At 40.1% G+C, this 27495-nt stretch overlaps 1 protein-coding gene across 2 annotated transcripts in view; it reads right to left on the bottom strand.

The window, feature by feature from the left end:
- The window catches only part of MCC (MCC regulator of Wnt signaling pathway), a 195024-nt gene extending 171930 nt beyond the window's left edge, over window positions 1–23094 (bottom strand). Inside the window, exons 1-2 of one of the 2 annotated variants that reach the window (XM_085042557.1) lie at window positions 22936–23094; window positions 9441–9688 (exon numbers count right to left, since the gene is read on the bottom strand). In XM_085042557.1, coding sequence (XP_084898683.1) covers window positions 9441–9688; window positions 22936–23072 — 385 coding nt within the window. In that variant the 5' untranslated portion in view covers window positions 23073–23094. The remainder of the gene's footprint in view (window positions 1–9440; window positions 9689–22935) is intronic. The other variant, XM_085042558.1, reaches the window with a different exon arrangement.
- Window positions 23095–27495: the final 4401 nt, after the last annotated feature.

Here is a 27495-nt window from a genome sequence, read left to right as displayed (position 1 = left end):
ACTTTCCTAAGCAGATTTTTATCAGTAATAAAAACTATGTCAAATCTTAAGAAAAATAAATCAAATGGCTACATGAAAATTAGGACAGATAAGTGAATAAGCTTGCCAAGAGCAAAACCATAAAGCAAACAAGGTAATTCATAAAGCCTCGAGAAAGTAAAACACAGAGATGTATCTAATTAAAGAAAAAGTTTCTCTCATTACAATTTCCCAGTTATTCAACACAGCTTTTGGACAAAGAAGTTGGGCTTGTTAAAGCAGTAATTTGAACTATATATATTAACAAATGTTTGTAGAATTTCAGTCTATTTACCTTCTTTGCATTTTTTTCAATTGCTGTAGAAATGAATCTATGTAAACTATCATGGTTTCAGTACGTGCCAGCAGACTGGCATTGGCCATATAAGAAATAATAACACAGAAAACAAAATAAAAGCCCAGTATCCATGACACCTTCATACAACCTGTCCTTGAAACTGAAATTATTTAAGATTATCTTTGAGGCCAGAAAACTATTTGCTTCATTCCGACAAAAGAAATGGGCTATAGGAATGACTTCTCAACAGGCTAGAAATAAAGGTCTCCCAGTACCCAGTATTGTTTAAGCACCTAAACTAAATTTTGCCAGAACGCTGCCAGCTAATGAGTGCATTTTACTCAGGAACTCAATCTAGTATTTGATTTGAAGGTTCTAGTGAGGCAGAAAACAATCCTTTTTTTTTTTCCTGAAAATTAATAATCTCTAGTAAAGAGGGGTATATATTAATAGGAAAAAGAGCACATAAAAGCTGAAGTCTTACAAAAGCTAGATGAAGTTGGAACATACCTTCCAAGTACAGTATTTGTACTGTATGGACTGTACTTCTAAAAAAAGTTGGCTTTCCTTACACAGTAATTTACATATGAATAATCAGCATCCTCCCTGATTATCTTCCACTGAAGACAATCTCACTTCAGATCTGACTTGATTACAAATGCGCCAAGCAAGCAAATGAATCCTCCAGAATTTGTTGTCTGTCAGTCTCATTTTGTTGCTGCTTCATGTACCATAGTATGCCAGAGTCCCATTAGAAGCAGGCAGGTGAAGAGCACATCACAAAAGTCAGGAGAGGTAAAGCAGAAATGTGCTGAGAGGGAACCCTTGATTCTCAAAAGCTGAAGTGTAGGACGTGCGACAGTGCTCATCTTGAGCCAAATGAAGCTTGTCTCCTATAAAAACCCCAGCTGCAGCCTCTCGGTTTCCCAAGCTGATCACAGCTTGCATGGAAAGCATAAACTGGGACAAAACTGAGGAAGTGATGCTGTAATCCAGTACACCATATGGCAAACCCAAAGCACAGCTCCATGTGTTACCTGTGGGGCTTACCAAGAGGCATAGGCAGCAGTACTGTTACCCAAAACAGGCCTGACCTGCGGTGCTCTGCAGAGCTGGTGTGGAACAGCCCTTCTATCAACTCTTGGTAGCAGCTGCCCTCTGGAACGGCAGCTTCATCTGTTTCTCCTAGTTATGCCCACTCAGCTCTCTGTCTTCCCCCTTTCCTCCCGAAGTTTTAAGCTATTTGGTAATTTCAAGGGCATTTGGTAGGCGTGTCAAAGTGTCAAATACACTGAATTCCTGTAACTTTTATGGAAGGCACAGAGGTGACAGACTCTGTTAGAGCTCCTACTTAGGAAGATGACACAATGCAGTACAGTGCTCAACCTTGACTAGACACACTATGGGGGAAAAAAAAAGAAAGAGAAAAACCCCTGCAAACACATGGAAGGAGGTGGATAGGAAACTTTAGCAAACTCAAACGAAATTGTTCCTCATACAATAAAAGAGCAAGCTGTGCTACTCCTGGCTGCAGTACATGGTGAACACTAAAGACGTGCACGTGTTCAGAGACTCAGTCCTGTAAGTCAGTGTTGGAGGGAAGGAAGCCAGGTGAGTGTGAGTAAGAGCAACTATCTCTAGTGCAAAGTCCCTGAGCTGGAATTTAATATGCAAGCATGTTGGAAAATAGTTAGCAGAACGAGGCCATATTGGCGAGGTGTGCATGCAGAAGAAGATGCAGCATGCACAAACCAGCTATTGTTCTAAACTCTGAAGGTGCTATTGTTCCTAACTCTAAGATGCTATTGTCTATAACTTTGAGATGTTCTTCCCAAGAGATAGAAAAGAAAAGAGAACTAGAATTGTATCCAATGTAGAGGAAATAAGCAAAATAGAGAAAGAATCACACAGTTAGTAATTCAGCTTATGCTGGCAAAACTTTAGCTGAGCCAAGTGAAACGTGCCTAAAGGCCACAGCGAATCAGAAAGCTAAGACAGATGTGCACATAGACCAAATAGCCAATCATAAGTGCCGGTTTGTCACGTGAACCTGTACCTGTTTTCTATAATAATGCCTGTCTTAGAAGAAATAAACATAATAACACCATTATCTCTATGAGAGTGTGTGTTACTTCCCGGCAGCCTCTCCGACACAAGCATCATTACATGATCACTCAATCCCTACTGTCTTCTTCAATAATTTGCTTCTAACCATGCTAAGGGACAGAATTATCATTTGAAAATAAAGTCTGGTCTAATATAGATTAGCTGTTCTTACATTTTACAAATATTCAAACCAGAAGAAAGCTTCAACCAAGTTTGTTTTTCTATTAGACACCACAGATCCCTGCAGGGATGACTTCTATCCTTTATAGATTCAGTGGTGTTTAACACATACTATATATTATGATTCTAATAAGATTCATGAGCTGTCAGTTACCCTGGAAATTCAGGTTCATTTGTAATGATGCTCATAGAACCGAAACTCTCTGTTTCTAAAAAAAGAAAAAAAATTTACCTTTTTTCTTCTGCTTTGTATAAAGACAGTGGTATAAAGTAGTAAGCTAAACCACTTACAGTTAACCAGAGTTTATATGTAATTAAATTTGGCCTAGCAGATACTCAGCTTTTCTAGTCAAACATATCTAAGGATGAAATATTGCTCATAAATCTCAAGAAAATCTGCAGCATGCCTTTGAGTCCATATGAGCTCTGTAGTTTTTTAATTAACTATAGCATAAATAAATGTAATCACTACATCAGTTTCTTGAGAGCAATTTATTTGCAGTAAGATCAAACACGGAAATAATGTAAAGCAAAAACAATGATTTTTCAGCCCCTCTAGTCTGCCTCTCCTGTTTACCCGTAAGCTTAATTTAAGGCTGAATTCCTACCATTCCTTTAATTAATTCTCATGCTTGATCTGCTATGCAAATAAATTATCATAGCAAATTTTCAAGGGACTTTTTTCAGTAAAGAAAGGGGAGTTGGCTATGAATTAATTACTAAGAATTAATCTACAGCCGAAAATTGATAAAGGACTCTTGTATCCTTAACTGTTTATCAAGAATATGAAATCAGAACAATAAATACATGCAGTTACAGGAAACCATCTACTCGTATGAAGGAAGAATTTACTAATAAATAGTGCCGTTTCTTGTTCATCCCCCATGTCAGTGGGTGCTAGAAATAGGTTCCCCTTTATCATGGGGAAAAATGGTAATTTGCTCCTTGTGGAGAGCTAGAGAAATCGACATAATGCATAATATAAATAATTCTAACTTTTATAAAAGACATACAAAGCTATAGAACATTGAAGAAGCTGACAGCAACTGTAACCGTTCAGACAACTCCCTGCTTTAAATATTAGAGATGTAGTTGTGCTGTGCTAAAGTTTTCATGTGGCAAGCAATACTCTTCCATCAGTCACTGAGTTATTAACACAGATTTACTGTACCCATCAAGTTTCTCAATCTCCACAGCTGCACACAAGAACCCACAGATCTGACAAGTAACTGACATTGTTCCTGCTTTTCCTACTGAAATGATGTATTACAGAGTCAGGTCGCATATGGTCACTGCAAGACTCCAGCAACACTTTCAGAAGTTATTTTATTAATCTTTATTGTATTTTAAAATGCCAGAGAAGAACATTAACAGTGTTTATATTCCATTTCACTTATAGAAAAATAACTGGTTATTACTTGCAAATGATTGTTAAATCTCATGCTGGCATTAATAATTTAGGGTAAGAAATACAACACATTATAACAGCTTTGAATTCCTGATACCAAAACATCAAAAAGCCTAATTCTACTAACTTGAACAATATCCTTTTTTGGGCACTTGAGTAAAACATGAAACTTTTAAATCTATACACTCATCAAGATGGCAGATATGGGTGCAGGTTTGGCTTACTGAGCACATACGTGAGTGAGTATTAATAAACCTGAGTCCTTCAACTCGATTAAAATAACCAACAAATTTCCTCACTTCTGTATCCCACCTGGAAACACAGGAGTGAACATTTGTTGGGCAAAGTTGGGCAACACTATTAGAATAACCTTATCAACAACAAGAAAGATGGGTGAGACGAAGTTCAATATTAAGTTAGATGTAATTACTTCTTGCAACCTTTTTTCAAGTTATTTTCTCCATAATGACAAGCAAAACTTCTAGGCAGCAAGGATAATATTTTATTTAGATAAAAGTTTTTGCACTTTTTAAAAAAAGTAATTTGCAACAGTTCCAAGAAAAGCTAGCACAAATGCTGTCTGACTGGTAATCTCTGCATAACTGCATACAAACTTGCAGTGTAAAAACAACCAGGTTAGAGGCTAGATTCCTTTGTTTCAGATCATCAGGACTCCTGCTACTCAGTACCAGTCAAATGAGTTTTGAAATACTGTCATTTATGTGCTCCACATGGATAAATGATAACAGCTGTCAAAGATTATCAGCAGCTGATATACTATGTAGAAATTAGTCCTGGAAAAAAGGCCTGTGAACTATCTTTGAACATAAAGCTTAATAAAAACAGTGTTCTTTGACCAGAAAAATAGAAACAAAACCAAAAAACGAACATCCACCAAGCTCATGTTTGAATTTGTCTCGTCTTAAGCAATGCTTAGAAAGTCAATACAACACAATCAATTCTTCGATCACTAATGAATACGTAAGTGAGCCCTCAAAGACACGGAAGGCACAGAAACATGCAGACTGTAATTCAAACTTGACTGCAAGTGTACTTCCTCAGCTGTCATTATGTTCATACTACAGACTGACTTTACATCATAGAAATATATTGCAGTGGTGTTCCCCTGACTCTTGGAAAACAAAGCTATGAAGAACATTTTGAACAGTGCTGCCACAATGGTTTTCTTTTGCAACTAAATAAAAAATAATTGCATCCTAATTACTAATTTTTATTATTTCTTCTCATTCTTTTTTGGGGGGGAATATTTATGTATATTCTCTAAATATTAAAAAGTCCTACAGAATCTGCAAGAGTCAAGGCAGGACAAAGACAAAACCTATTATTTCCTTACAGGTCTAGAAGTACAGTGCATTAAGACAGTCACACTTGAACAGCAGAGCAAAATGTATCTAGGCAGGGAATATGAAAGTCTTCTGGACGTAACTTTTGGGAAAAAAGATATAAAAAAGAAAAATTTATGTACTCACCATCTTTAAAAATGCATTAAATTATTCTTGTACAACTAACAGAAATTGGGGAATAGGAAAAAAATTGTAGTAATTGAATTCTACACACTAACAAATTTGAAATTTCACCTATGAATACTTCTTGGAGGCAATTTCTTTGCGGGATAATTTTTGAGACTATTATGTAGACCTTTGTCTTATAAAGCTTAGGACCTATTTTTCACTCTTGGTTATAATAAACCAGAATTGTTAGGCTGGTTTCTCTAAGAAAGAAGATTTTACAGCCCATGTTGCTGGAAATCTGATCAGCAAACAGGGAAACTTTGTATAGCTATATGAAGGCAGAACAACTATTTTGCAGAAAAATTAAATTGTGGCAGCATTGAGAAAGCAGGCGAAAAAGATAATTGTATGATTCAGGGAACACACAACATCCTTAAACCAATTCAAAAAACCCAAAACATATTAGGCACAATCTTGGCTTTGAAATATTGTCTGATACAGCTCCAGAAAGATTTTCACAGGCTGGAAATGCAATCAAGCACAAGGTTTATGAAGATTTCAATACAGGAAGTGATGGAGAAAAGGAGGCAGAAACTACAGTCTTGCAATTCAAGAATATATATAGAAGAAGGGTAAACAGAGAAATGCTAACAACGAAGTACCTCTATAACAAGATATGACTACAAAGCCATAAAATATGAGATGGAAGATAAACAGAGCTATGAAACAGATTTGCTATGCTGTGAAATCAAAATGAAAATCCAAGAAGCGTAAGATGATGGGATGATAAGGGAGTAGTACAGTCCATCCAAAAAGCAAAAAGATAAGGAGTCCACCAAGGATATAAAGTAAACAAAAAAAAATTTGAATTCCTGAGATGACTAGCCAAAAACATGTGCAAAGTGACTAGAAGACAGAACATGTTAAACCCACCTCTCCAAAGCAAATAAATAAGTAAATGAACAGACGGACCAAACCAACAAAACCAACACATGCCCAGTTTTACTATGAGGCTGACTACTGACAAAATAAACAGGTGTGACTGATCAGTAAAGACCTACCATGGGAGGTGTCATGGGTTTTAGACAGGACATTGCCAGGAGGACGCACGAAAAGAGGGCAACCCGGCTCCAAGCTTAAAGTTGCAAAAAAGTGTTTTAATGACATAACAGAATTGGAGGATAAATGCAGGCAAAAATAAACTTTTCATACAGTTTTTGTTCACTCCCCCCTCCCTCTTATGAACCTATAGTATTCACCCCCTTTCCTCCTTTACAGTCAACAAGCCAGGTGGAGGGGGCACGGTGTGAGGTCTCTTTTCAGTCTACAGAGCAGATTTTCAAATTTACTCATCACCACAATTCTTCTACTACAAATACTCTTTATCTCTACTTGTTTCTCTCTCTCTCTTCAGACAGTTTTTTTGTACTCTCACCCCCACCCTCTTAAGAAGCAGTCTCTGCACTCACCCCCCTCTTCCCTCTTTCCAAACTAGCAACACAAACAGGGGGCAGGGTAGGAGTTTTTCTAGTCAGTCCAATCAGGAAAAGAGGTTCTCTACTTAGCCAGGGGTCCTTCCCACGAGAGACAGTCCCCTGGGAACTTCTTTGGCATGGGTCCAATCTCATGAGCAACAATTCCGCCCGAATTCTGCTGCAACATGAGTCTCTTTGTCCATAAGGTGCTGTGCAGACTCTCCCGAGCCGAGGCCAGGCTGCTTCCACCCCAGGAGCAAGGAAAAGGCCTTTCCTTCCTTTGCAAGGCCTTTGCAGTTTTAACTCTTCTATGAGACTCCCACTGGTTCACTGTCTTTTCCAGGCATCCACCTGCTCCTCTGGCGTGGGTTGTGGGTGGATTTCTGCACCCCTGTGCACTCCATGGGCTGCAGGGGAACCTCCTGCTCCCCCCATGGCCTTCACCATGGCTAGCAGAGGGTTTTCAGCTCTGGTGCCTGGAGCACCTCCTCCCTCACCTTCTTCACTGACCTTCGCATCTCCATGCTGTTCTCCCTCACATATTTTCACCTCCACCTCCTCCTCCTCCAACTACAAAGAAGTGAAAGAAGTGTGTGCCTGCTTTGTTTTAGTTTCTTCTTAAATATGTTTTCACAGAGGCGTAACCAGCACCTCCAATTGGCCCAAACTTGGCCGGCAGCATGTCCATCACCTTCAGAGCCATCAGAGATTGGCTCTGCTGGACTTGATGTAAAAACTTCCAGAACTTTCACTCAGGACACACAGGAGCTATCTTTGTGCCACTCCCCACCCCTCAGACACTTCCCCAGGCCTACTACAACAGCTTCTGAGGGGTCCAAATTTCTCCTAGATGTTAAAAACACTTCACTGATGTTTTGGGCCAGTCAAAACCACCACAGAGAAGCATCAGAGAAGATGGGCCAGGGTGACGTGCTCATGAAGTTTAGGGAAGGATATGGGGTTGCAAAAAAGATGGCTTGATCTCAACAGCAAGAGAACCTGAGAGTGGGTTTTGCTTCAGATAAACAACTACCAATAGTGGAGAGAATCAACTGGTGGTGTGTTTCTCCCTGAGTTCATTAAGAGTGTGAATGCCTCCCTGTGTTAGCCAGGCCAGTGTGGGGTAAATGAAATTTCTGGCTCAGCCACGCTGGTATTGTGATTGAGCCATGCACAGCAATTGCCCTCTTCTGCTATATGTATTGTGTTTTCAACATGCTTTGTATCATGCTGCTAAAACAGAAATCCCATCAGGGTTTGAAGGTTGATGTACCATCAACTATTCTCAAATAAATAAATTTGGTGTTCAACATTCAACAGGCCAGTAACATGAGGAGCCAGAAAAACACAACTCTCCAGAAGATGTATAAAGCACATCCAACAGTAAAAAATACTCTCACCTTAATTTAGGTCACATCAAAGAAAAAACTATTGTGAAGACTAATGGAAGTTTTCTAGTTAAAAAAGTGTTTTAAAATATGTAGACTCATATGGTCAAAGAAAAGGTCGAGGAGAGACAGCTCTAACTAAACAAAACGAGAGGCTGATAGCCCTGCTTGTGAAGCAGGCCAGCTCCTTGTCACCAGCCAGCAGTCACACTTAGCCAAGTAGGCACCTCGTGTAGGGGGCTGGGGAATAAACAGCATCCTCAGCTCTTTCCATAACACACTGCACTTCACAATTTTTAACGACAGAATCTGTGTCCTCCAGCCTCTTGCATTTTTTACAGAGTGAAAGGAAGCATTCTGCAGGTGTCAACATTTCTGACCTAATGCTGGCTGCTCACAGTGCTATCAGGGACTGGGCTCAACGACACAGACAATTCCTTCCTGCATCCTGTGTTCCTGTGAATGGAATAGCACTTTTTCTTGTTTGTTGGTTTGGGTCTTTGGGGGTTTTGTGGTTTGTTTTTGTTGTTATTATTTGTTTCTTTTGGTTTGGTTAGTTCTGGTTTTGGTTTTATTTTTTTCTGGTTTGGTTTTTAACCAGATGGAGGAGTATTTTTGTATTCTCTAAACCATAAGGCTCTCCCAGCATTCAGATCTCCCACTAAGTGGAACGATTTTTAAAGCATCCTAGAAACATCCGTTCCTACAGTGTACTATGACTGGAACCAAGACTGTCTCTCTCCTCATTTCTGAGTTTTACCTACGTACCTGCCTGGGCTTTACAGAGAACAGAGAACTCACTGGATCTTCAGTTACCAGCTGTGCTCTGCAGCTCTTGTCCTTCCAAGGAAGTCTGTTCTCTTGTGAGACTTGCATTTTTAGAAGAGGATGCTCTGCACACATTCTAGTCTACATTCTGGTGGTAAGACTGCATCAGTTAGAACAGTTACACTCTAGCATATGATGAAATTATGCCAAGGCAGATTCACAAAGCCCTTTAGGGGCAACCCTAATGTCAGCAAACTCAGTGACAAACCTTCCAGAGTTTACCTTTTGTTAAATTACACCAACAGGACATTTAAAAGCCATACCTACCTAAACTGTTATTGCTGCTAGCTGGCCAGGAAGCTACTCTATCCCTTAACTTTTTCTTTTTACAAGAGTCATCCGATTTCACAGAAAGCTCCACTTCCTCCTTCTTGATTTCCTGTACCAGTTCCATGCGGCACTGACTAAAATCCTGGAAGGAAATTTTTCCATTTTCATCTGCTCCCAGCTGGTGCATGATCTCTGCAACAGACGCCTCCATATTCAGCTGGCGGCACACCATCAGCAAGTCATTCCTAAAGATATTTTTAGAGGGAAAATGGGGGAAGGGGGAGATTGGAAAAGTGGGAACAGAGAAAACAAAAGAAAAACAACTTAGTTTAGAAGGAAAGGAATACTAGTCCTGTCAAATCTGGATATGCATTAATGCAGACATTTAAAACCAGTAAGTCAACTACTGAAGGAAACAAAATCTTCAAACAATTTCTCCAGCAACTGAATGATGACAGATGCATATTCATCAAATGACAATCAGATTCTAAATAAAATGTGGGCAAACCAATTCAGCCAGATCTGAAGCAACAGCTGTTCTACACTATCAAAATCTTCTTGGTGCCCCATTCTCTCTAAATTGAAAATTTAAAAAAAAAAAAATTACAATACTTTGCTGCTCTCACACTTCACTGCTTCTTTCCTAAACCCTTTCTTAAGCACTTGTTTATTTGGATTGCATAACACTACCCGACTGATTTATACTACAAATAGTATAAGTGTGTTTCTACGTTATGGCTTCTTTTAAGAAGCTTAAAAGCATATTGCTTATTTCTGCATTGTACAAAATCTTTCTGCAGAAAGAAGGCAAAGGAAATGTATAATATTAGTATTATGTGAATAATTAGCATATTTAGTAGTAGTATTATTTCATTACTAATATCAGGGTATCATTCAAAAGGTTTCTATGAAAACATGATACAGTGAAATATTCAAAGTTCTTACATGAACAATTTCACTGTTGAATAAGTCATTTATTATCAGAATCAAGGCCCATTCTATTCTACAGAAAGAAGCTGTAGGTTGGGTGGAGCCCTGCAAGTCTCTTCTATGCAGGAATTCCAGAGCTGCCAAAACAGAATTATTGTTAGGGTTATTTACAGTAAAACTGGATGATAATTATAATAGTAACAACGGTAATAGTAATGATGATTATGATAATAACATGACCATGTAGTTAAAAAAAAACCCAAAAAACAAAACGAAACAAACACCCCCTTTGCAAAAATAACAGAAAGCAACCAAATCTCTATTTAAAACAAGAAATAATTTTATTATGGAAGAATTAATTTACATCACATAGGCCAAATGTAAGCTATTATTACTACAGATAAATTTTTTGTCAGAGTTTTATTCTTAGATTTGAATCTGATCAATTAATAAATAATCTCCATGGCTCAGTTCCCAGTTTTCAAAAATTAGAACAATACAATTTCATATGGACGTTGCAAAGAGAAGTAAGGATGACAGCACACTCCAATTTTTACATGCGGAGTGACAAATACAATTCAGCTATGTCTGTATCTGTTCTCCTGAAGCAGATACAGATTGAGGGATGCTGCAGAGTTGTGCCAATTTTGAAATGAGTATCAGGAGAAGCAGTGCAGGGTGATTTTGCCATGGGATTCCAGGACAAAGGTCTGTTGCCCTGGCCCAGAAGAACTAATCTGCTGTACTGGGGTTACACAAATACGAACTGATTTATAAAGGAAATCTGGCAAGGATGGTTCCACTATATTACACCAAGGAAAGCCACATATTTTCTTAAAACTATTTAAATTTTCAGCTAGTAAAAAGGTATCAACGTTTTGCCAGGAAACATTCAATCTGTTTATGCAACTTGCCGTCTACGTGCACAAACACCTTTGAAGAGGGAAGACAAAATTATAAATGCAGCCAAGTTCCCTAGAGGCAAACAGAGTAAATAAACAAACAGTGTAAGAAAACCTGTTCCACACAGATGTGTCATGAGTCACTTCTGGACCAATATAGTAGATAAACAGTAATCTGTTTGAAACATTATTTTAAAAAGACTAATCTGAAAAGGACTGCCTAAGGGAGCACTCAGAGGCAATAAGAACTTGCTGATCTAAAAGATGTACTGAAATCACTCCAGATCACGTTTGTTCTTGGTAGGAGGGTGTTTAGTTTAGGTCCCTGGTACAGCCACCAATCTCCAGAGCACCCTGGACATGATGCTCCATTTTCTCTGAATCTCACAGCAAGTCAAGCCCGTGACTGCATAAATCACAGAATCACATCAGTTCTCTAGTTTTGACTTTTCTGTGAGCAACTGCAGGCAAACAATCCTGGCAGCAATCCCAGAATTCTGCTCCTCTTCACTCAGAAGTCTTCCAAAAGGATCACAGAGTGAACCCTTCCAGAAAAACATCTAACAGAGTTTTAGATGGGAAAAAAAATGATTAGGTAAAGAGGCTCCAAGCATCACATGAGGCAGGCTGTATCAAAATGCTTATTTCTCAGTCTGGATGAACAGAAGTAATGCACAATAATTCCAAAGTAATCTGAAATACCAACAAAGCACGAACCACAGAAACTGTGTATTGCAGAAGCCCTCTGTATGACACTGATCTTTGGCAAAAAAAAGCATGTCAAGGTTAGCACCCAACTACAGAGAGAACTTCTAAAATTTACCAGACTAAAAGACAATGTCCACTGCAGTCTGCAAAACACGATTAAAACAATGTCCTCACCTACGTGGGGTGATGGATGGACAATTTATGTCGTTTTGCATTCCACCTAAGGCCTGATAGATGTTCTGACTTTACAGAAGAGAACTGTTCAAGAAGTTCAGATAGAGCAGTCTGGTAAAGAATGAGGACAAACATCCACAGCAGCTCTTACTTAGTATGCCTTCTTGAAGAAATAATTTCTAGAACCAACAACAACCACAAAAAAGAAATTTCTATCCCTCTAATGAATTTAGACTCAGAAACACAAGATTTCATTACCTTTGTCACAATTTAAACAAACACATCTCCACAGACCTTTTCATATAAAAATAGTTTATGAGGTATTTTTTACTTTCCAATTCCCTCAATTATTACCCCTTTTGATGGTTTAACAATACAGAAGCTATTCCTTTATCAGCTGCAGATCATCCTGATAAGACTAAGTCGGCATTTCCACATTATTTTTTAAAGGAAGTGGTAAGGCAAGACTGAAGTTACAGATTCTGAAGGAATAATGAGGACAGCTTCAGAACTGCTGGAATTTTCCACCTGCTGTTAATTGGATGTCTTTACGAAAGGGCAAAGAGTGAAGAACTACAAGTTTCCTGCAACAATACATCTGCCTAACAGTTATTGTTAGGAAAAGGGCCCACAGTTCTCATCTCAGTTTAATAAACTGCATTCATGACCACCACTACTATTCATATATGAAATGACAGATAAACTGATGTGTAAACAATTTTTACATGTATATTTGGAATACTCTCTGCATTGCTAAACCAACCACATTTTGTTTCAAGGGTATTTCTTTGGGTTTACTTTCTAGTGCTAGAGTACCTAGTAGCATTAATCAACACTTTTTAAAATGAAAGTGTAAGATATGCAGTAACATCCATATTGTTAATTTTTAATGTTAAATTCCATTTTCTTACGGCTGTCCCAGTGCTCTCTATTTTCTGTGTGTCAAATATATTGTCAGCACCAGGCAAAAGCCATAAATGAGCCACTTTCAATGAAGCTGATGTGTTTGGCAAGGCATGAATAATGTGAGGCAGGATGGGACGCAGAACAGGCACAACAGCTGGACACACTTGTTAAAATGCTGAGCAGCAATACTGTTGATACTGTGATCTGAAAACTCCCAGTGAGGCTTCAGTTTTAACATCTCATTGTGATCAGGAAAGGAATTCATGCAGATGGGTTTTTTTAATGCTACATGAAAACATGGGAAGACACAAGAGCATTGACTGACATTTGCTAGTTTCAGAGACTCTTTTTTCTATTTTTGCCCCCAAATATGAAGGAATGAAAACGAAGTGTAAACATAAAGCTGAAAGCAAATAGGGGGGAAAAAGTCACTAAAGCAGACTGCAGTCCCCCAAGGGGGTATTTATTCCGTAACCAGTGGGTTCTGCATTGTGGAAGTCTATATGGCACTATATGGGACCTTGCACATTTGCTTGATTATCCTATAAGCACAAGAGACAAATTGTATAACTCAGCAGGCAACCTCTTAAACAGAGGAAGACAGGCAGTTAAGTCCTACCAGTGTAGAAAAGATACCAAATTCAAAAAAGTGTCATCTATCATGGATGGGTGTCTAAGCTTTTTTTTAAGAATGCCACAACCTCCACCTTGCGCTGTCCTAGCACTTCACTGTTCTCTTTTGCAAGTTCCCTAATTTCAATTTGCCCAGACACAATTCAGATTGCTGCTTCAGAAAGGAAGTTAACACTCTGTTTTCTGCTATCACAGTGGATCAGAAAAATAGTCTTTACATATTTAAATCAGATTTTCTACCTTCTTTTGACTGAAAAACATCCATTACATCTAGATCTTAAAGTACAACTAATGGAAACAAATCCAGACACTCTCTAACTTATTTCTTCCCCTTCCTGTCTAAGGCATGTTACCAGTCATATTTGCATGAACAGTCCCACTGTATGTGTTACTTTCAGTGTAGAAAGCAAAACAAAAAAAAAAGAAAGAAAACACACTTCTCAGCATCAGTCATTAGCAGCTCACTGGCTCCCTCTCTTGGGTACTCTTTCTCTTTTTTTTCTGTTACTTTTTCAAACAAAACTCTTTCCATGCAGTGGGAAAACTTTACACTTGAAATTCCCTGCTAGTTTCAACTTCTGCCTGTTCACAATTAACTTGCAACTTGACACAGCTCCACAACACTGAGCATCATCAGGACAAAGACAGGGTTAACAATCAGCCAGCCCTAAACACCCTGCATGCTTTATTCATAATTCAACCAGCTGAGCTTTCACTTCACAGTTCTGTCCTACCTTGCTTACCTCTCACGATACTATTCCAAGCATGCAGCCTACACCACCACTTCTTCCTCCATGAAAGCAGCAGAAGGTTCCCTACACATCACCACGGGAAGTTTGTGTGTGTATGTGTGTGTGTATGTGTCTCTCTCCCCTGTTTCATACTAGATTTAGACAGGACAGCCAGCCTGCTGCAGGTACTTCCAGAAAATAAATGTATGTTACAAATGGCACAACAAATGCATTTTCTACTCACTAGAAGTAGCTTCAACTTTGTGCTCTGATCATGTACTCTGAACTGATAGCACAAACTGCATCTCACAACCTGGGAGGACAGCGTGTCCCTTCTTGGATAAGGCTCCCATCTCTGGAGACCGAACAGTTGCAAGCAAACAAAGGTCCATTTGCCAACAGAGAAGCTGTGCTTGTCAACAGAATCTCTGCCATTCTGTGCCTTCTTTTGCGCTGCTCACTAGTTTAAAATACACTGCTAATATACAGTAACAATTCAACCTATAGACTCTTCCACAGAAATACCAGGAAATACCAGGAGCACAGTTTTCATTCAGTGATGGTCTGGTCTCTGCTACCTGACTTACCTTCAAAAATTACATACGGGATTTCATCAAATAACTGTTAATACTACAGAAATACTGTTCTGTTCTAGTAAATATAAAAGAGTAGTGCTACAGAAAAACTCTCAGAAGAAAGGGGACATTGATGTGCTATTACAATTAACTATTACAGTAATGTTAATTAACATATGTCAATGAATGCAAAAATCACTGCACTAGGATGAACTGCACATATGTACTATTTATTCTAAAAGATGCATGTGAACATTCACAGTTAAAATATGGTGGATTTGAAAAGCCATATATCCACAGCATAACTTTTCCTTCAGATACCATTTGAAGCCTATCCTTCGGACAACGCTCAATTAGGCACAACATGAGCCTTGTAATGCCTTTCATCTACCAGCTGAGATACCAGAGCCACAATAAAACCTCTGTTGTCCTTTTACACTTCTGAAAATAAATTAACTTTTAGAGGGATTTCTTAGCTCAGATCATTTGGAGTGAAGCACGTTTAAAAATCAAGTGGACAAAACAAGAGAGATCACAACTAAACTCCAAGCTCATTTCTTACCCCCTGCCCCCACCATCTTGTTGCAACATTAAAAGCCACACAGCCATATAAAAAACTTGTGACTATAAACTGCCCATGCTGCAAAGAAATATTTCTTACTGAGCTACTGTTCAGATGCAGTAATTCCCTGACTGAACAAATTCTGGCGCACAACGAGTGAAACTTCAGGACCATGCCCATTAGAATAACTCATCTGGCAGCACAGGTTGACTTAAACACATAATGAAATCCTTCAATTGCTATTCCCAGTTCATTGCATAAGGAGCACAGGTACATAGCTTAGGGCTGTGTATCTGCAAGAAGGGCCAGGTGCCCAAGTATTTTGTGAGGTTACTCAATCCCAGTCAAAACTCAATCTCAGTCATGTATGACCTGTTGCTTGAATCAGTTTCAGGTAATCTCTACCCTACCCCAGCAATCAGAGAAAAAGAAAATTTTTAAATCATTTTAGAAATCCATCCACGACTATCAGCAAAATACTAGCACATGGCATGCCCAAACAATAAATAAAAACACAAGGGGTTAACTACTCACTGGTCGAACTCTTCTCTCATTCAAGTGCCTCCCAACACAGTCAGCCCATCCATGAATTTCAGGCTGTAGGTTTTGGCAAATTAATTTTGAAAACATACAGAAAGTTGCTCCTTAGCAACATGAGTTAATCAACAGCAGTTAAGGAAGATGCCAACTGCCTTGTCTGCCATAAGCTGAAGATGCAATCACACATGAGCTAAACACAAATATCTACCTTAGTCCTGGTCAGACTGCTAGAACAGCCACCAGTGGGTCTTACATTATAAACCCAGGGCTATGGATTTGCTGAAAGACTAAGTACCAAAGCATCTCATGAGGGCCCTTGCTCTCTGTCACCCCTGGGAGGAGAGTAACAGAGTATATTAGTGAAGTTCCAACCTTTCAGAATTGCCAGCAAGAAACCCTAGAAGTCACAAGGCAAAAGAAATCCCAGTTCAACAATTACTCTTCCTTTTCACCACAAAAGGGAAATTACTGACTTTGAAATTACTGACTTCAAAGAGCAGTTAAATTCTCTTACAGTAATAACCCAAATAACATGGTATTTGCAACAATCTCAATTAAAAAATAAATAAAAATAAATAAAAAATAATAAAGATAATAAATAACCTCAATGCTTAGAAGCCAGCTAGATGGTAACTTTCAAAGGGATCCAAAAATTTGACATTTGTATTTTCAAGCAAACTCCTGTTTGGTCTCTTTTTCCACTGTACAATCTACCTAAGAAAGGAAATACAGTAAGACCATATAACAACAAACCTGAGATATATACTTAGTCCCTTTTACCTGACCATTAGCGCCTGTTAGACTATTAGACTATTACCTGACTATTAGAGGAAAGAAAAAAGCATCTATACAAAACATACTGTGTAACTTTACTAACTTTAAAATATTACCATCTCCATCTAAAACACCCTTCAGGTGTCTGATGTTTACGTAAGAACTGGACTGCTAATTAATTTAAAAATATGGTATGTTCAGAAAATTTAAGTTTGAATACATTCCTCTGACTGTGTATTAGTTTGTAACAAATAAAGACTTTGAAATACATTGTAACAAATACAGACTTTGAAATACATAATCACTTAAATGAACGTTGATTCTTGGTGTATTTTCTAGACACAATATTTAACAAAGGGAATAGTTTTCTCTTCATCCTAAACTAAGCAAGTCTCTCTCTGGCTTTTCATGTACAACCACCCTCCTGGCTTTCCCCATAATTTATTCCTTTTTTGGTTATGACGCTCTGAGAGGACCTGTGGAAGACGAGGTTGAACTAAAGCCATAAAATCCTACACAACTGTGGAATCATTAAGGCAAGTCCCAAGAGAAACAGAAAACAGACTACAATCATGTGAAAAACAGAACAGTGCTTACAGTCACCATCTTACTTGGCATACAGCAAGTATTGTGCTGTAGCCATATAAAAGCAATCCTTCAGTTGCATGGATCACAAACCCTGTGACAGCCTCCTAATGGAGATGGATGAAGACTAAAATTAAGTCTAGGAACACAATCTGGGAGCTGAAACTGTTTTCAAGAGAAACTAAAGCACTAGTGCAAGGACAAAGAACATTTTACCAAGATTTGGGGGGGGGGTGTTGGTGTTGCAGGGTGTTTGGGATTTGGGGTTTTTTTTTTCCCCCTGGAATTTCTAAAACAGAGCAAATAGTCCAGACCTCAAGTGAGAATAAAATCCCGTATTGAGGTCTAATAACTTATTTTAGCTTCATGGTAAAAACAGCGCAGCTATATGAAGAGTCAGATTGAAGGCAGGGACTAACCAAAGCTTTGTCCAAATCTTGCTGACATTTTGCAGACTCCTTCTGAATGATGTTTCTTTGTTAGACAGATGGATTGAGGCCAGACTTAGGACTGTACAGTACAGAGATCAAACTGCTTTTGAAATTTGAAAATTCCAGTAGCTGCAAAACTAACAGAATTAATAATACTTCTTTCACAAGTCTTCAAAGGCAGTTTTTTGTTTCCACCTGTTCTGTTAGAGTTGACCTTTCATAAACCTCTTGCTTGTAGGATATATGGCTTCATCATTCCCTAGTCTGCTGACATTTGAGCATTCACAACAGCTTGTTCCTGATACTGCTTTCAACCAGCACAGAACACCCCACAGAGCCTAGAAAGCCTCTACATGCAGAATACTAACTCATGCCCAAAGTAAGTTTTCAGAGATCCTGACTAAATGCGTTTGCATGACTTCATGAACAGTCACCTTATGGATTAAACAAGTGTTTTACCATCAGTGATAACTTGACTGGTCACAGACAACCCACATTGATTTTGCTGCTTCATTTAATCCCTCCTTTTGTGCTTCAATAGGTATGTCTTTAAATGTTAAGCACAGAAGTTGAAGCACATCAAGCAAAATCAAACACCTTAAAAAAAAAAATTAAATTAAATGGTAACAACTTCTGTGGAGAGTAACAGAGACCACAGAAGAACAGATCTCCTCCCTTAAAAACACAATTAATAGAGACATACTTTGTCTTATTGAAAATACTGGGTTTTCTCCTCTAATACATGTAGCCACTAGATGCAGAAACACTGAGAGGGTGCCAAAACATACTCAGCAAAAAATCTGGGAATGTCCTACTCCTGTGACAATGCATTAAAAAGCGAAGGATCAACCAGTACTTGCAAATGTTTTGAGCTCCCTAAGTGATGTACCACTAAAACCACTCAGGTAACAAATCCATCAAGTTCCTTTTAACTGCTTCTGTGCATGGTTAGAGAAGGCACAGTCATTCAGCATGTCCTTTTAACGGGCTGTATTAGCTCCACACAAAGTTAGCAGGTTTAAGTTTTTTTTTAATATCTTACTCTACTTTTACCAAGATTTTCTGTAAGATACTGACCCCAGTGTAAAAAAAAAATTGTGTACACAGACACTGTTTTCAAATACACTCTACAAACAAAACTTTGTTCCATTATTGTTAATATGATGACAAAGTTCTGTCTGAACTAAACAAAAATTTTACCTTCCTTCTTCACAATCCTAAAAAAATTTATGCACACTTAAAAGTTAAAATTGGAAAGCTAGCATATTAGTAACTTGATAATGAAATTAATTTTTTCTTCACCCATTATTTCCACAGCTCATACCTTCATTTTCTTTAAGTTGAAGTATTTCCTGCAGATTCATAGTTACCTTATTTAGACTTTGCAGTGTTAGGATAGAGGAATCTGAAACCCATTTAGTGACTTATGCAGTGAAAATGAAATGCATTATGTGCTAAATGGAATTTCAGTAAAATCCACATGTAATAAAGGCACAATGCAATTATGTTTCTCAAGAAGACATTAATCTAGCCTGTCACCCATAAAACCCCAGCATCATTCCAGGCTACATATACAGACATTACCCACCCCCCCCCCAAAAAAAACCCACCAAAAAACCAAAACAGCACAGGTGTCCTCGCGAATGCACCAACCCTCTGACACTGCAAATGTTTACAACTGCAACATCAGATTCTGGAACTTTTCAAAGCAAACAGAATAAAACAAATGAAAGCGATTACTGTTTTGTCAGTTAACAGCTTTTTGTTAATAACCACACAATCCAGTTCTGCGGTAAAGTGTTTAAGGCTGCCTTCTCCTCTCAGGAATGCTCATCCAGCTGATCTCAAGCATTCAGTATCCAGCCTTAATTCTGGACTGCTTTGCAATTGGGGTTTTTTTGGGGGAAGAGGGGGCACTATTTGGTTGGTCCATTAGTTGGCTTCTGTGAAATTACCTCTTGTTGTAGAAGTATGAGAAGAATGCCAAACATTTGCAGGATGTTAAAATAATTCAGTTACAAATATCAACCCCAGAAGAATCAAAAGCCATTTCAGTACAAGCCAACAAGTTAAAACTCTCTATTTTCTTAGTACTTTTCTTTAGCTGGATGCTGCAGAATTTCAATATGCACATGTAAATGCAAGGCTCAGAGACACTGGTTTAGCATTTCGTATCCCATAGTTCAGTGTCTTCTGGATTATAACCACCAATGGTACATGTTTAATTATGCTTTATTGCTTTGATATTATCCTACTTAGAACCTGAAAATTAATAAATATCTCAGGTGAGAGCCTGAAAATTAATCAGTGTCTCAGGACATGCTCCTCCTCTCCATCTGTGCCTGTACTTCCCTGCTATTATTTGAAGAGGTTTATTACAGTTTGATGCACAACAAAGCATTTCCACAGCTGAGACACCATGTTATTTTATTAGGAATGCAAGTATCTCTTTTTCCCATGCAATATGAACTAAATAAACACACACACAAAATGCCTGCCTTTGCTGCAAATATAAAGATCTTCTTTTCCTTAACAGCTCAGGAGCTGGAAAAAAAGAACTTGTATAAAGAAACTGCTGCATGTGCTACGCAAAGAAATGACTTACCAAGCTTCAGCTGTGCAAACAGAAGAAAAGGACTACAAATTTTCAAAGATACAATTTATACTCAGTAGCAGCTGCAAAATTGAAAATTTCGGCCCCATTACATTGAAAACAAACTAGCCTTTAAAAAGAAGCTCATGCTAGTAATAGGTTACAGAGAACTAGAACTAATAGGTACTAGAACTAGACAGGGAAGTCTAGTTCTAGTACATGAGGAAGGAGATGATTTTACAGTGCTGGCTTCTGTGTTTTCAGTTCTTTATACACATACCTGGGCATTTATTGCGATGTTTAACTTGCTGTAAAAGACACAGAAGTCAGCCTACAATCTCCACTGGGGCTGCAAGAAAGGCAAAATAATTGCTGGCAAACAAGGAAGAGCAAAGGGAAGTCCATTTGCCAAAATGGAAAACCAAACAACTGGCCCACATGAAACAAACAAACAAAAAAACCCTCCAAACAAACACAGGAGCAAGACAAAGAGCATGCATAGAATGGCAAGAGGAAATTTAGTGTAAAAGCAGCTGTAACTTTTTTGTCTTTATTTTAATCTGTCACATTAAAAAAGACGCAATTACTTAAACACTAGGGCTCTAAACAACAACAAAAGCCCAGCTGCTATACTTTTAAGACGAATGTTTTGAGTCCATAAATCAGAAGGAGTTGTCTATAAGACTGTGGTGGTTCATACTACAAATACATCCCAATCTGACTGGGCAAGTCTTCTCCTGCATAAGCCATTGCCATAAAACAGATTATAAGTGAAACTGAGTAATAGACAAAGCAAGAAAGGCATTCCATTTACACAGCTCATTACTCAGGACAGCTCATGAAGTCAAGTCATGTCAAAGATCATTTCTTAAATATTCTTTCGCTACTTTCTCACACATTTGGAGATTTAAAGGAAGACAGCAATTTATAACACCATGTTCTCTGATAAAGGCCATGCCAGCTCTGCCTTGACGGCACAACTCCCTCCTGAAGCAAAGTATTACCAACCTTCAACAATGAATCCACCACCTCCTGAAGGACTTTCAACCACCACCCAGGCTCTGGGCTTTATTTCCATTTCTTGCTGAAATCCAGTGTCCGTACTCAGACACATGCTAGAGTTCTCAACACTGTATTTCAAGCAACACTCTGAAACACTTACTTAGAAACACAAAGAATACAAACGTGGGACAAAACTTAGGGAATGTGGAAAAGTTGATCAGAAACTAGTAGCTTGTGTCATGGTAACATCTCTCAGTCACCCCTGTGAAACACTACAGCATTAACATTAACATTCCCTTAGTAAGGGCCTTAAATTATAAATACACAGAGAGTTTACACTGCAAAAAAATCACAGTACAGATCAGCAAGTGTGCTCTGAGGAGACTGTGCATGCTTTAAGTGAACACTGTAAGTTTTCAGACATCAGAAGAAGTTCCATGAAGACCATAAACAAATGGAAAGCGAAGCAGATTTAGCACACTGGTTGGAAAGTACACATTTTCAAAGTTTACATTTCAAAACCACTACTATCAAAATAATCATTGGACTGGGGGAAAAGAAAGAGAGTTCAAGGAGCTTTATAGATAAGAAATATCACAACTCTTGAACTTTATTTTTAAAGTGACTGCCAGTTATTACAGATTTTCAACAACTTTCTGGCTCCAAAGAGATGGCAGTGGGGATTCAAGTTTACTTAGCCTTTCTGTGGGGTAATATTCTTAGGTTACAGTTAGATGGCAGACTTAAGAAATTCCCTCAATGTCCCAGTTCTCTAAAGGCACTTGCTAATTGCAAGCAAAAGCATATGTTTCATTTGGAAAATGTAAGTTTCCACCACCTCTGGCAAATCCTGCTTTTTGAAGTTCAGTATTTTTTAAGTCATGGCGTCAGAGCTCAGAAATACCACTGCCACAAAACCAGCTCCTGACCAAAACACGCTGCCAGTGCTTCCAGACACATAAACATTCCACTGTGGCTTATTGCCAACTATCTACTGCAAATGCTCAGGTTCACCTTTCCCCACCAAAATCTACCAGCCTCTGTGATACTCCTCAGTCTCTCTGAGGACTAGCAGAGCAATCTAAACGAAACTGTGCAAGACGAATATTGATTAAAACGTCCTGACTAACAAAAATCACACGATCCGGGAGAACAGCACGAGCTTTCTCCTAGATTACCCACGACCGGTATTTTGCGTGTTTACTTGCACAAACCACCCTGCCCGGGGCACGATGGAAGTGCTGCCCGGGAAACTGTCAGTGCCGAGGCCCCACCGGAGCCCTGCTGCGGAGCGGGAGCAGCGGGACGGGAGCCGCGCAGGGTCCGGCGGGCTGCGCTCCACAGCTGCTCCAACTCGCCCGTAACTTGACCGCCGGGGGACGCGGGACGGGGGAAAAGGACGAGACGGCTCCGTACCAGCCAAGAGCCGCCTCCCGCTGTTGCTACCTGCTGATGAAGCCATCCCCATCGCCGTCGCATGTCTGGAAGAGGCGCCTCATCCTCTCCTCCTCGCCCGTACTGGAGGTATCGCTGCTGTTGCTGCCGGTGCTGCTCACCTCCGCTGCAGCGGCTGCCGCCATCATGCGCCCCGCTCCGGAGGAGGAGGTGGGAAAGGAGGAGGTGGGAAAGGAGGAGGTGGGAAAGGAGGAGGTGGGAAAGGAGGAGGTGGGAAAGGAGGAGGAGGAGGAGGCGAGGCTGCCTCGGGCACCCGAGATTCCCAGTCCCGCCGCGCCTGCAAAATGCGAGCGGCAGTACAAAGCGGGGGCGAGGGCTCTGTCCGCCCACACGCACCGCCCGCGGAGCGAGAGCCGGGCCGGGACCCTGCTGTGCTGGGAGCGGGGCCAGGGCGGCTGAGGTTGGGAGCTCCCCGCCTGCGCAGCGCATCGTCCTCGTCGCCCTCGGGCGCTGCCCGTGTCGGGATCGCGGCGGAATCCAGCGGGAGCGAGCGGGCGATGTCGCCAGCCCGGGGCCAGCTGCCCTTACTGCCGGGGGACCCAAGCCCGTCCCGAGGGTCAGTTGTCCTCCTTGGGCTGGGCAGGCCCGACTCCCTGCTCCCGGGGTGCTGCTTTGACTGCTCTGTGGAAGCCTAGCCCAGCCAAACCAACAAACCCCAGCTTTTTCTGTAGCCCTGCGTTTGCACTCGAAGCAGTTTTATGGGGCACTGGTCAGGTAAAAGCATTCTGGGGTACAGAGCATCGGCCCCTCTTGACCCATCCAGTTCCTTTCCACTGATCAAATTTTACCTGCGGAATCAACAATTTGTTTTTCTGTCCCTGAACATGTTCGTGGCCTATACCCCTCCCTGTCTGTTGGTCTCCTTTCCATTTAAAGAAAGGTCACTTTCTTTGCCAGTCTTCATGTGGCCAGTTGAAAAAAAATTACCTTGATTGTATAGTATGGGTTCTTTATTTCCTTTAGTATCCTTGCCACCCTTCTCGGTACCTAATTAAGTTTTAATTGGTGGTTTTTTTCTCTTATTTCTGTGAAAAAAACTGATACACCAACAGCGCCAATCTCTTATCTCTACTGGAAATCAGTAATCCAAAACAGTCTAGAACAGCATTTCTGTTTACATTAGCATTATGTTTCATACTCCATCACCCTGTGACTGATTGGGGTCAACTACTTTTTTCCCTAACCTGTTTCTGTATTTGAAAAAAAAGACCTTGTTATTAAGCACATGCATTTCTCTCATAGTATGAGGTATTATCCTTCTCTTATTAATGAAGTCTTTGAAGACATTCAGTTCATGCCACGAAGTGTCTTGACCTTCCTTGTTCCTGAGAGTGATTCATGAATATATAAATCCTGCAAAGTTATCACGCTTCTCTTGTTGCACAGTCCCTTTCAAGTGCAGTAACTGATGGCAACAGCTCTAATTGTTAATATTTATTGTACCTTGATTAAGTAAGTCATTACAAGGCAAGGAGTCCCTCTGGCATTTTATTAACTAAAACTACTTGCAAGTGTAAGCATGCATACAGTCACTATTGTATTCTCTAAGTCTCTGCAGATTTCCACGTTAGGTTGCTCATATTAGTTCTTGTTGGATGACCAGGGCATTGTGGTATGGAGCCAACACACTTCCATACTCTTTCAGGACACTGAAAGCAGAGAATACTGCAACAATCCTTTCAGATGTTCCATCTTCTGACCTACACTGTTCCACCTTCTGATCTACACCTAAGAGTGGTCTGACTCTTAATCTTAGTACATGCTTTTTCTCAGCCCTAGGTAGGATGTTGCTGATGTGTGATACCAGTTGATTACTGCAACTGTTTGTTTGCACTGAGGACTGGAGGAGATGTGAAGTCACAACACCACAACACCATTTTGGTGTGCCAAAGCCACCAAACACAAGAATTCTTGCACACGTTCTGCAAATATAGCACACACTGCTTCTTACTAAGAATAAAAATTCTTAACCACAGGGAGCTGGACTCAATGTACTCATATGGGTCCCTTTCATCTTGCAATATTCTACAATTCTCTGATTATTTTGAGTCCTAAAACAGTGTCTCCTGACAAGGCCACCAACATCAATGTTGCAAGAAGGGGTCCAAATCACAGCAATGAGAATCTCCAAGAACAACCTCCCTCCATCCTGACTCCGTCTGCTAAGCTTCAGAGCTGGCCAGTTCTCAACTTTTTTTAAACTGATCTCCCACTTCTCCTCTAGATAATGGCACTTTATATTTTATTCTCATCGGCATGCTTCACGCAGTACCTTCCTTTGTGGGTCAGGAATTCACCCATTCCTTACATTCTCCCTGCTCATGCTAATAATTTTTGAGCCGGTTGTTTATATATTGGATTTTTCCTGCTATCTTTTCAGTTTCTGGGGATCAGCTGCAGTTAATTTTTTGCATCTGCACCAGTCTCAATAAAACCTGGTGCCATGGTTTCTGACTTTCCTTAGTAACAATTCACCCCTACTAGTCCCTCCTTGCTGATAGGAACAGCTGATATCCTAACTGCGGTATGGCATGCAAGACTGCAAAACCAGCTGAGCTTGCTGGCTCATATCGTGATGCCCATCTACTTTTTGTAAAAGATGCATCACATCAGTTGGAAAGCTACTGTTCCCCACATTCCTGTGCCTGCTATGAATTATGTGGCCAGTTCAATCCTGCAGCCAAGAATGTGAATTTCAGATGGCAAAAGCCTACACTTAAAACACAGACTATTCTGTGCAGCAGAAAGTACTATTCTTCATGAAGTGTCCCTTGTGTGAGGCATGTGTGGGGCCTAGAAAGTTATGAAGACAGAACAAGGAAGGAGGGCAAGGAGTGAGACTTCCATACTGTTGAGAGTAGGAAAATAGGCTTGGTATTTCTCAAAAAACATTTTTTAAATGTTTGTATGTTTTCTAGTTAAGACTGTGGATTTTAAGAGTCAATCGGTTTGTTCATTTGTCTTTTCATCTAAGTTCAATGAATCTGTAATCGTTTGATATTAATCTATATTCTCCAAAACAAGTTTTTCATAATGCCCTGATTTCCAAATGCAAATAAATATATACCAGACAGTCAATGCAAACATTAATAACAATGCTGTTGCACTACTAACTGCACTTATTCTCCAACATTTATATGCTCACAATCTGAGATCTCTGAAAGATGGGCAGGAGACACCTGATTTCCAGAGGTGCTGGACTTCTAAGACTTTCCACCAAATCAACATTCTTCCATTGCATTTATGTGATGTCTGAAAGTCAAGTCCATTAGCAAATCAAGCAAATTAGGTGTTGAACAATAGAAAAAGAAAAGCACTTGTCCTAGGTTGCAATAGAGATGTAGTTAAGTATTCTATTACCACCAGCTGTGGGCCGTTAGCTGCTATCACCTGCTAATGACCCACTCCAGATGACAGGCAATGGGCCATCCGTTAGCTGTTACCAGCTGCTAATGACCCACCCTGCATGACAGGCAGTGGGCCATCAGGGACCCACCCTGTGACTCATGGACTTATCTCATCCCATTGTGAGATGCTCTGCTGAGGAGGGAGGAGCCAGGTGTTCCCACCTAGATATAACCTGGCCCTAGAACTGCCTGAGTTAGCCCTGTCTACTGGGTTCCCAGAAGACCAGAGCTACCACTGGATCTTCAGCTGGAGACTAGACCTTCACAGGATCACCACTTCAACTGGACTACTTCAGTTGGACTTCTACTACCACCCTAACAGGGTGTTAGGTTGTATCTGACTTTGTCAGTGCTTTTCCTTGTATTATTTCACTTATTTTTAATTTCAATCTTGACTTGTGATCTCCCACTGGTTTGTTTTCAAACCAAGACATATTTTGGCACCCAACGTGGGGCACGACCTGGGGAAACTCAGAAATCCTATCACCATGATGCTCAGCTTATCTATATGGGTACTATATCTCGCTCTCTATATTTTTCCTCAAATGACATACTATCTGCCCGTCATATTGCTCCTGTTGCGACCAGGGAATGGCATGAGAATTGCTCTATTAGTTTATTATGCCTATGGCATGGTTACCTATGAAGCAATGAACACCATTCGTTATATATACTCGACTTTGTCTGCCTGGCCTAACCTGAGCTGCTTCGTCTGGGACCTCCTCAGCAATCGCACCCAGCCTCTGGGGCTAAGAAGAGAGAGCGGTTTCTTCCAACATTTCAAGTCAGGCACAGCCGTCCTTGACAATATTGAGTTCTCCCTGAATGCTAAGGATGGCATAATCTTCCTGTCAGTTCTGTTTTCTTTTTTCTCTGCGACCAGCACCGTGTACCTCATGCTGAAGATCAGAACAATATTTTGTCTTCTTGAGGAAGAGAAACAAAGCAAATCAAAACAGCCGAAGCCCCTAGCAGTTGCCCCCGTCCAGAAAAAGAAATCCAAGAGCAAATCAGTCCGCATAGCGACTGATGAGGATGCGGCAGGACCATCTCACCAAGCAGAAGAGACAGAGCGAGAGATCATCACTCGCTCTCTATCCCTGGGGGAGCTGCGTGACCTACGGAGGGAATTCACCCGGCAGGC

This window comes from Lichenostomus cassidix, chromosome Z (genome assembly GCF_008360975.1).
Source record: "Lichenostomus cassidix isolate B80296 chromosome Z, HeHo_3.0, whole genome shotgun sequence".
Lineage (NCBI taxonomy): Eukaryota > Metazoa > Chordata > Aves > Passeriformes > Meliphagidae > Lichenostomus > Lichenostomus cassidix.
This window is presented reverse-complemented; position numbering and strand designations above follow the sequence as displayed.